The 11,517-nt window shown below is 40.0% G+C and overlaps 1 protein-coding gene across 3 annotated transcripts; it reads left to right on the top strand.

The window, feature by feature from the left end:
* Window positions 1-3,050: 3,050 nt before the first annotated feature.
* Window positions 3,051-7,015, top strand: LOC128357409 (ubiquitin-conjugating enzyme E2 variant 1-like). 3 transcript variants are annotated; one of them, XM_053317755.1, is made up of 4 exons: window positions 3,051-3,082; window positions 4,251-4,399; window positions 5,131-5,256; window positions 6,788-7,015. In XM_053317755.1, exons 1-4 carry the CDS (start codon window positions 3,061-3,063, stop codon window positions 6,932-6,934), a joined length of 444 nt encoding a protein of 147 aa, XP_053173730.1. In that variant the 5' UTR covers window positions 3,051-3,060; the 3' UTR covers window positions 6,935-7,015. The 3 variants fall into 3 exon arrangements, with proteins under 3 accessions (XP_053173730.1, XP_053173729.1, XP_053173728.1); XM_053317754.1 differs by having other exon boundaries at window positions 3,060-3,088; XM_053317753.1 differs by lacking the exon at window positions 3,051-3,082 and adding an exon at window positions 3,863-3,935.
* Window positions 7,016-11,517: the final 4,502 nt, after the last annotated feature.

Below are 11,517 nucleotides of genomic sequence, written 5' to 3'. Positions count from 1 at the left end.
GCAGTTTGTCGTTGGTATGTTTGACATGCTGTGTTGAAATCACTTTTGTAAAGATCCTCGGACTTTTTATTGAATTGCCTTATCCTCTTCCCTTATTGATTTACTGTAAATCTTGCCAGCGATATGGGAAAAACAATTTATTGACTGACTTTAAATTGCCCTTCTCCTGCCTCTCACTTGGTCTGAGGCGGGACTCATGTGGATGTTGTAGTTGGTTATGTAAGCTGGTGGTGATGGAGTTTTAGATATCAGAATAATGCCTTGATGCCTTTTTGTTGTCTTCCATTTGGGAGAATTACAATGTGTATATTAAACTGTATTTATAAATAAACTAAATAAAAGGTTAATAATTACCACAATCTGATTCCTGTGATGGTGTTTTTCTTGCGTTCTAGATAAAGTTGTACTCATGTTCAGCACATCCCGCAACAGACAAAAACCACATAGCTTTTCAGTTTTGAGACGCTATAGGTGTATAATTAGACTACACAAATATCAGCCTCTTTAACATAAAACAGGCTGCTGTGTAAATAATAAATAATAAAATTAATGATGGTTGAATTACATTTAGCTGCTTCAGTTTTCTAGTATTGTGCATGCTGGTTCACTGATGCAGAAAATGCAATAGAAAATAGCATATAAGACAATTAGTATTAGGCTGTATCAGTGACGTGCACAGACTTTTTGAAGGGCAGGGGCGAAAAGAAAAAAAAGGGCACATACAGCACGTTCTCGCCACTGAAGAGGGCAGTTTCGTGTCTTTTGCCAACCAGAAGGGCAGCTTAACACGCCTTTCGGCTCCCAGGAGGGCACCTTAGCATGCATTTCGGCTCCCAAGAGGGCACCTTAGCATGCATTTTGGCTCCCGGGAGGGCACCTTAGCATGCATTTTGGCTCCCAGGAGGGCACCTTAGCACGCATTTTGGCTCCCAGGAGGGCACCTTAGCACGCATTTTGGCTCCCAGGAGGGCACCTTAGCACGCATTTTGGCTCTCAAGAGGGCAGTTTACCCCCCTGCCCCCCCCCCCCCCCACCCGTGCACAACACTGGGCTGTATAATGTTCACTAATAGTATGCAGTGTTGAATTAAGATAATCTTTATTGTCCCTGAAGGCAAATTTGTTTAAGACCATGAGAGCATGCAGAGATACTGATTGCACACACATACCAAGAAAAAAGATGTACACAATAAATTAATAAAACCTCTGGATGTATACTGGCCCAGTTAAAGTGTGCTCACATCACACTAACATGACTTCCTGCGACACTGGGGCAGATTTGAGTCATTTTTATGTTGTCGATAACACCTGTGCTTTTCCCCTCTATGAGAAATCAAAATGTCTGCGGTGAAAACAGCCTGTTACTAATTAATTCATGTGTTGGCACAAGTTGGTACTACTTAAACCGACTCTGCTGTTCCTGGTTTCAGTCTGTCACTTTTTGCAGCTTTCAGCATTTCTTCTTCTCCTCTCTCTCTCCGTCCGTCTTCACGCTGTTAATGCAGACGTCTGACCTTCACGCCCCATTACGATTTTGTAAATAGTTGTGTTTGTGTATTACAAATAAAACTGAGTTGAACTCAACTGATCTTCACTCCCCTCACACACGCTGAGATGTGATTTATGATCATGTGGAACAGTTTAAATTCAGCTTTGAAAGGACAGGTTGACACATTTTCAAGTCTTTCTTAAAACTACAGTCAGGTGCCTATATGAACGCTGAAAGAGCTTTTCCTTGCTGTGATCATTCCTCCTGTTCACACTGACTATTGAAGAAGATCCCCTTTAAATGCTCTTTCAATGTAAGTAAAGTAAATCCAATCCAATCTGTAGTTTACATGAGGCTTTAGCAGTCTGAGTCAGTCATATCAAGTGGATATCTGCCACATTTACAGTCTTTTCAGCATCAAATTCCCTCTTTGTGTTTTGATGATCCAGAGAAGGGCAACAGAAGGGATACAGACGTACACATACATGTTTTCACCATCTGAAAGAATATTGGAGATGTTGTTATGATACAGTTATGAGCCTGACACAAGAATAACATCAAATTTGTCAAAGTTGTCAGTTTATCTAACCACATAGTCAGCACAAGGAAACCACAGATATGTTGCAGAGTATCAACAGCAACAATAACAACACTTCATCACATGTGGAAGTGATGGACGATAAAATCCACAGTGAGTCCACACAGTCATTTAACAGTCTGAGTTAGTTATATCAAATGGATATCTGCCACATTTACTTCTTTTTTTAGCATTAAATTCCCTTTGTGTTTCCTTGGACAGTGTTTCCCTGTTGAGCTGCATTGGAAGTATAGTAGCCTAACAAAAAGAGGGACTTTGGCACTAAAAGACTAACGTTCAAAGATATCTATTTGAATTGACTCATGTGAAAGGCTGAAACTACAAATTCAGATTGAGATTAAGATAATTTTATTGTACCCTTAGATAAATTTGGTTTACAGTGAGTGAGTCATGTTGTTACGTGCACAGACACACGGCAAGACAAGAACATGCTAGACAATGTAATGACAGTGCTCAGACCAAAAGGACAAAAGCAGAAGAATGGCCCCAAGAAAACAAGATAGAACCAAGTTAAAAGATAAAATATGTGCCATTAGAAAGAACAAGAGGAAAGAAACAATAAAAAAACATGAATGAATAAATAATGTTCAATTTTGCAGTTTCTTTCACTTGTAAATTAGCTTCAGATAAACTTTTTAATACATTTCGGTACAGAGGGAGGCTTGTGAATTTTGGCCCTCATCACCCTACACTGAAAAATGCATTATAAGGGGATCTTAATGGTCAAAATTAACAGATTACAGCAAGAAAAACATGTTTACAGTTTAGGCTCCTGAATGTTGTTTTAAGACAAATTTGAGCATTTGTGAATTCTTCCTTTAACCACTGACACAGTTTCAGACAGTTTTGTGTCTCCGATCTAACAAACAAAGGAAGCGATGGGTATGCGTCTCTCTCTCTCACACACACACGCGCACGCACCGCTGGCGACAATGGCAAAGCTTGCGTGCGCGTTCTCGCTGTGTAGCGACAAGATGGCGGTCGCCGCCGGATCAGGTAAATGTGTGAGAGAAATAAATCACCAAGATAAGCTGCGGTTAAGTAATCAGATAGACAGGTTTATTTTAATGATGTAGCTAACACGCGACATATTTAGGAAGATTGTGTGGCTCGTGCCGTCCGCTTTTTGTGAGAACGTGTAGGCTAACGTGCAGGCGGAGAGAATGAATAGGAAGCTAACAGCTAAGCTAACATGAGCTAAGTTAGATTAAAGGCGACGAGACGCAGTTTGACTTCCGATGAAAGAGCGAGCTGAATATAAAGCCACAGTACGAGCTGGAATAATTTAACACGAACTGTCTGCATGTGTAACGGGGTTTAACTTGTTGGCTTTTCATTCAGAAACGTATTTTTTTTTTTGTGTGTGTAGCATAGTGATTGTGTGTGTATATGTGTGTGTGTGTGTGTGTGTGGCTAGCGGCTCCGTCATTCTGTCTGCTGGGTGGTAAAAAAGCTCCTTAGCGACATTATATTGTTTACTGACTCTGTAAAAACGGATGTGTCACAAATCGGGTAATTAAACCTCACCCGCACGCCTTAAATGCATCAACCTTTATCTTTCATGCATGCTCAACCTTTTCTTGTGTTTGACGTCAACAATGACAGGACGTTTTCTGAGGTGTTCACTTCCTGCTAATCATGAAAATATGTCTTTAATGACTCGGGATTGTTGAGATGTTGGCTTAAAAAAAACAACAACCCCCCTAAAAAAAAACAAAAAACTGCTGCACCAGCTGATTGTGTAAGTGTTTGCACGGTTCACTTCTTCAGTGCAGCAGCAGCAGCAGCAGCACATCTCACTGCAGAGGCCAAATGATGCAGCATCGTCGTAACCAGATGCTGAATTTAAGTGGGTATAAATAAAACGAATAGCATCCACTGTTATCAAGGAAGATGATGATGATGATGATGGAGGCTGGTTAAATAAGGCGTTCCTGTTTTTTTTTTACTGTCACGTTGTGTGCGTCTAGAGTGAGCCACGTATTATCGGCTCATACCTGTGTATTTATCTGCAAGTCACTGCTTTGGCAGAGGCTCCTGCAAACTGACAAATGTGGTTAAAGCTCTGTGGTGCCTAAATCCGCTCATCCTGTGCAGGTGTGACTGTTGCTTCAGTCTCAGGAGAGCTTGAATGTGTTGATTTTTGTCTTGTCCTCCAAAACAGGCGTTAAAGTTCCTCGCAATTTCCGGCTACTTGAAGAGCTGGAGGAAGGCCAGAAAGGTGTAGGAGATGGCACGGTGAGCTGGGGTTTGGAGGATGATGAGGACATGACTCTAACACGATGGAGAGGAGTGATCCTCGGCCCTCCTCGGGTGAGTGGTGCCATTTTTAAAAACACCTCCAGTGAGGACTGTGCAAAGAAGCATTTTATGTGGCTAGTCATGTAAACAAAAGGTGGCAGGTTTGATCCTGTTATGATATTTCTTTATTAGTCCCATGATGGGGAAATTTGTATTATTATAGAAGCAAAGTGGACATTAAAAATAGAAGAGTGTCAATAAAAAGTAAATGTAAGGGATGATGTGTCACGATTGATGCTTTATTAGTTGCCAAATGGAGTTTAAGGCAGCAGCACCATTATATTAAGATGAAATATCACATGAATAAAATATTATAAAATGACATGAAGCAACAAGTAGTGCAACATAAAGCACAGTCAGTCCTCAGAGGGAACAAAATCACAGCATCGGTTCCTTTTTGAATTAAGTAAACCTTTTAGCATTATTTGATGCTAAATGTAGGAAATACTATTCTGAGTGCTGATAATATTCTCCTTGAAAATGTGTCTAATTTTTCAGTGTGTATCAATAATCTGTATAATAACCTTGTTCAAAACTCTGTAGACATTGACTAATGTGTGGCTCAGCTGATTTGTGCCCTCAGAGTTTAAACCTATGTAATTACTGCTCCTATGAAACTGGTTTAATTTTGAGTATGTATTTTATCATATAGATTTCACATGAATATTATTGTTAAATACATTAGACATTATGTGCTGTTGTCTGTCCTCTCCCTCTCACTCCACCTGTTTCTCTGTCTGCAGACAAGCTATGAAAACAGGATGTACAATCTGAAGGTTGAATGTGGGCCAGGATACCCAGAGTCACCACCGTTTGTCAGATTTGTGACAAAGATAAACTTGAATGGCGTTCACACCTCCAACGGTGTGGTATGTAAATCTTCTATACTAGTTCTTATTCTAGTTGGATGCCTCAGCTGTCAGTTTAAATATACAGTCTGAGAATGAATTGCTTGTGTTGAAGAGCACTGGTTATTTTATCTTATGTGTTTGCAGTTTACGGTATGTTCAAACTTTTAAGAGAGGCATGTCATACCTGCTCTGCAGACTGGTCAGCCCAGATAAGAAAGTTTCCCATTAAAAGTGCATGCCTGGAATTCCTGACAGATAACCATCAAGTAATTCTGGTACAAGAGAAATGATTTATGGATATACGTGGTGTAAATCTGGCCAGTTTAATCCAAATCTGACTGTTGTTTACTTGAAAAAAGTGTCGTAATAGGAACGCCTCTGCTTAACTTTCCAAGGAAAGAAAATTCAAACTATTCAAACAGTGATTCATGCAGTCAGTGCTGTGCTACAGTGATGTGTGCATGTCATACTAACGTCATTAGTGGCAGTTTTGCATTCTTAGCAATTAGTGTGCAAAAGACACACATCCATCTTTCACATCCAGGTGCTGAGTCACAAAAAAACACAGTCTTGCAGTCACAGCAAGACAATGTGAGACGTGTTAAACTGCTATGGGAGTTTAATATGGATTGTGTTTTCCCCACACACACTGTCAAAAGTTGAATATTCATCCTAAATTGGCGATTCAGTCAACTCTGCCTCGAGTATAGCATTATGCCTCACTGATTTAGCTGCACAGAAAATAACCTGCAAATACATGATAAGTATTTTTGTATGGAGGGGAGCAGAGATCTCTTTTAAGATCTTTTGAGTGATTGCTCTGTTATCACTTGTGAAAATGTGGCAACGCCCGACCATCCTTTGTCCTTCCTCTTGCCAAGTGCAAGTCAAAACAGGCACCAACAACTTTCAATTTAATGAGGAAAGCTTTAAGAAATGGTGAGCCGTGGGACTCAGATACTATGTAATATTTCAGCTCGTTAAACGGAGGCAGAGAGGGAAAGTTGTTAGGGAGGAAAGCCAGATTACCATTTGGCTTTCAACTCTTAATTCTCAGAAGGCCGAGAGAAAATCCCCAGAGAGATGATAAATTAATAAAAAAAAAGAAACCTATTAGGGTGATGAATATGAAATGATTTGGATGCATTTATAAATACTGATACTGACCTTCACACAGTGTCTCTTCACCCTCGCAAACTGGGGGATTCGGCTATTGCATTAAAAGACAACTCACTCTCTTAGGAATTTATCTTAAAATGCCCACGTCACTTGAACACCCCACAGATTAAATTTGGCTAGTGTGAAAACTGAGCTGAACGCAATTGAAGTCAGCATTAAGTCTTGATTTTTTTTTTCAGTCACTTTGAAAGTTAAAAGTGAAGTTAGAAGTTTTCTGTGATGTAGAACACAAATCGTCCTCAAGCTCAAATGTCACGAGTGTTTCCAATTTTTTAATTCCCTGTGAAAACCCACACGGCCATGTTAATGAGCTTAGCGGGGATTCAAGGTGTAACATCGCATCCGTCCTCACTCTGGTTGTGTCCCGCAGGTTGACATGCATGCGGTGACTGCGCTGGCCAAGTGGCAGAACTCCTACAGTATCCGGATGGTGCTGCTGGAGCTGCGACGGCTCATGACATGCAAGGAGAACATGAAGCTTCCTCAGCCACCGGAGGGCCAGATCTACACCAACTGAGCCCCTTGCTACTTTTGCCTCCATCTTTTCCTTCTCTCTCCCCAACCCCCCCCCCCCCCCACCACCACCACCACCACCTCCACCCCCACCTCACCATTCCTCACCCCCCTCCCTGAATTTCTGTTTGCCTTCATCCCGTCATCCTCATCCACCGCCATGCGACATTCCATTGGCTGAGCGAACACACACAAGTAGTATACAACAACAATTACAGACACACATAAACACACACACACATACACATACATACATATATGTACACACACAGTTATTGAGCATTTATAGAAGTCATTCCTGGCCCTCATCCCCCCCCCCCCCCCCCCCTCCCATCACTGGAGCTCTGGGTGGACTCGATGCGACGAGGCAGGCGGTGTCCTCAGTCTACACCAGATGTGATCATTCGAATACTGTACATCTTACTAATCTTTTTTTTATTATTTGTTAAAAAATTGCAGATTGTACAATAACATAAATAATCTTATTGAGTGTACCTCTCTGTGTGTATGTGTGTGTGTATGTGTGACCTTTTTTGTGACACTGGAAACATAATTGTACGTAGCTCAGTAAACCTGCGGTCGCTGTAAGTTCAGTGATAATCTTTCATGATATAGATGTGAAACCTCGCACCCAAAACTTGGGGGAAAAAGTCTCCTTATCTTGTGATCAGATATCTGATGACATATTTTATTTTCTTCTGGTACGTGCATGACTACAGCTCAGCATGACGCCTGGATGTGGTCACTAGTCAGCTGTCACGTAGCTTAGGCCTGCAGAAGTTCCAGTTAAATCATGCTTGAAAATAGATGAGCTACCTCTTTTTTGGTCCTGTGTAACATCAGAGGAGAACTGGCATATGAAACTCCCTGCAGCTTCATGTGACAATTAAGTTTCTATTTATTCCACTTCTTTCATAAATCTTAATACTTATGTACATTTGTGTCCCTGAGATCCCTGTGTGTTAGTGCTCATGGGTTGAAAGGTCATGCCAGTGTATAAAAATAGCATTTCTACACAGTGATATCAGTCACACAACAGTGTGTACATGACTTCATGACCTCAGCAGATATAGCAGAAGTGTGATGTAAGTAGCCCTAACAGAGGAGACGCCTAAAGGAAAAGTTAGGCAATTTGGAAAATATGCTTATTCACTATCTTACTGAGTTAGATAAGAAGGTTGATACCTTGTTCATGTTTGTGTGTTCAATATGGAAATGGAGCCAGTAGACTGTTAGCTTAGCATAAAAACTGGAAACTAGCAGCTCGCCTAGTCTCACTCTGCCTGAGGGTAACAAAAACCAGCTGACTGATTTATTGAATCCATTGTTTAGGCCGCACACAGTGACTGACATGACCAAGAAATTGTTACTAAAAAAAGACAAAAGCAGGAATAGTTTCTCTGCTGATACAGAGTTAGTTCTCCATTTAATCACGAAAGTGGACAAGCGTTATTTCCCCAAGTAATCAAAATAATTTACTTCCAGTTTGGTTTTTACTGACTCAACAGCACAGTGTTATGCTTCTTGGGTCTTTATTTGTCAAATCTTTGTTAGATTTGTGTGGAGAAAACATCTCAAATTAATGTTGGCACCCGGTTATAGTTAAAGGTCCCTAACAGACGTGTCAAGACATAAAAGTACTGTGATTGGAACTATAATGAGTCTAGTATAGTTTGTCCATAAAAAAACTCCATAATTATCACATTAATATCCTTAAAATGACAATAATAATAATAATCTATGAATCTGGAAGTATGTTTTATTTCAAAAGTGAACCTGCTGGACACTAGATGTCTCTGCCTTCACTGTAAACTCCGTCCTCAGTGTTTGTGCACCTGGAGGCTTCAAGTTTCCACACCACACTCATGTAAGTTACATACAGGAGCACGATTGGCTCCAAACTAGCTTTGATGTCACAAATGATGCTCGTAGGCGTTAACAGATTTTCAATGAGCGCAGAGAAACTTTCCACTCTCAGCAGATGAATGTGAAAACAGTTTATCTAGTGGCAGACTTCTAGGAACAAGAACATATTGTGGAGGGAGACCTAAATATTCACGACTCCCTCCTCATCTCTGCAGGCTTCTAGCTATCCGTTGGCTTTGTTCCATTTCCTTTTACAAGTGTGATCAACAGAAAGATTTTTGAATGTCAAAGTGAAAGCATCGATCTAGATATGCACATTTTTGTTTCTCACATCTACATAGATTACACAAGTATTCTCTTCTATATCTGGTGTAACATCTATATTGTCACTGGTGATGCCAACAGTTGAATAAAAGGTCAGCGATCACTGCTTTTCAAATCTGTGGAGTCACAAGAGGATTAAAAAAATAGAGGAGAGATAAGTTCTGTCAATCACACAAAATTATTGATGTTATTCAAAAATGTATGTTTTCTTTTGAGATATTTGACATCAGGTTTAAAAATGAAACAATCCGAGAAGACAAAAAACAGCTCATGTCCACACTGAGGTCATAATACTGACTGGTTTTAACCCTCCTGTCGTCCTCCCGGGTCAAATTGACCCCATCTCTCTTTTGACTGTTCCTTCTTTCCTTCCTTCTTCTCTCTTTCTTGAATTTTTCATTCCTTCTTCCCCTCCACCCTTCTTGCTTTGCTCCTTCCATCCTTCCTTCCTTCCTCCCTCCCTCCTTACTCCTTTCTTTCTTTCCTTCCTTCCTTCCTTCCTCCTTCCTCCTTTCCTTCCTTCCTTCCTTCTCTCCTAAATTCCTTCGTCTTTTCATCCTTACTCCTTTCCTTCCTTCCTCCTTTCCCCCCTCCCTGCCTCCCTCCTTATTCCTTTCCTTCCTTCTCTCCTAAATTCCTTCCTCTTTTTATCCTTACTCCTTTCCTTCCTTCCTTCTCTCCTAAATTCCTTCCTCTTTCACCCTTACTCCTTTCCTTCCTCCCTCCTGTCCTTCCTTCTGTCCTTCCTTGACCTGAGGAAAACAGGAGAGTTAATGTGTAATGATTCAAATAAAGCTATTGAAAGGTGTCAATCAAGGCATAAAACTACCTTAGACACCTGCTGTAGTCTGCAGGTGTACTGAAGATTTATTATCCAGTAAGACAACGACTCCTGACCTACATCCAAAGCTACAGAGGAATACTTTAAAGACACACTTGTTAATGTCCAAACCAATCCACAGTCATTCTTAAAGCTGTAAAGGTGCCTTTAATAAACATTATCTTGGGCTCCTGATTCGTTGGCGTTCAATGTGTAAGGATTTAGTAACTTAACTTAACTTTTTTCCTTAGATCACTACACAAATAACCCTAATTAAATCATATACTCAGTGTTGTAGACAGATAAGACACTTTATTGCGTCCTTGCCTATGACCCAGTTTGTGATCAAGAGGTAATGGTTTCATTCTTATTGCAGTGTTAAATGTCACTACAGTGCTTATATAAAACAAACTTTGTGTGACGCAACACAAGGAACTTTCCCAGCAAGACCCTTAAGTTGTAATCTTATTTCTAACTTCATTTACCCAAAAGTTTTATAAATCCACAGGCAACAAAACCAAGTGAAGCTGAGTAGGAAGAATACTGATGGGAGGAAAAATGGGCAAAGCTTAAAACGTTAAAACCTATAAGTGCAAAATAAAGTCTAAAGGTGAATTGACATGTACAAGCTGTCAGACTACTACTTAAGTCTGATAATGAACACAAAAATCAGATTATATGCACTAAATGTTCAGCTTTTTTATGTCTGCTGTTCTTCATACTGGCTTCAACAGACAACAGAGAAGAGTCATTGTTAATGTCATTAATTACACCTGTGCTTCTCCTGCTGTGACATTAAAAAAAAGGTGTTAGAAATGTCAGCATGGATATTTGCTGGAGTAAAATCACCTCAGCTCATTTAAATGTGCATTTTTCACAGCAGACTTTTTGACTAGTCATAGCAGGAGAAGCTCAGGTGTTGCTAATAATATTAACGATGGCATAGTTTTGATAGCGTGTCCCAAAAAAAGTGTCCCAGAAATGATACAGTGCTGCATATTGTATACAGTATATACTAACAGTATATACTAACACACACTTTCAACGGCAGATGTTTTGATATTTATCAAAGCAGAAAAAGCACAGGTAGAATTAAGTCATTAAAAAAGGCCACAATTCTGTAGTTTCATCTTCTTATACGTGAATTTTGCCTGTTTTTTCTTTTTTTAAATCTTCTATCATAGTGATGTGAAGATCTTTGGGTTGTGGACAGCAGCTCAAAACAAAACTAAACATTTTAAGTGAACATGGTGTTTAGATGCAGCTCTAAATGAAATGGAGGCGTCGTCAATGTCAGTATTGACACCTGTGATTTTTCCTGCTTTGACGAGTCAAAGTGTGTGCTGTGAAAAGGGTCGACTGTCTCTCTACGCTGGATTTATGGTGAGTCTTAAAAAATGTTGTCATACTTGTTTCATAGTATATGAAAAAGACACTGTGATAATTAATCCTTCACAAACTGACGCTGAAATATTTTCCTTACCATTGTTTAGTTCTTTTTTTTCTGTAGTGTTCACAAAGCTGTCAAACAATAACCCAGTTTACCCATTTTATTGTTCATGTGGGAGAACTGTGTC

The sequence above is a fragment of the Scomber japonicus genome, chromosome 4, assembly GCF_027409825.1.
Source record: "Scomber japonicus isolate fScoJap1 chromosome 4, fScoJap1.pri, whole genome shotgun sequence".
Classification (NCBI taxonomy): Eukaryota; Metazoa; Chordata; class Actinopteri; order Scombriformes; family Scombridae; genus Scomber; species Scomber japonicus.
This window is presented reverse-complemented; position numbering and strand designations above follow the sequence as displayed.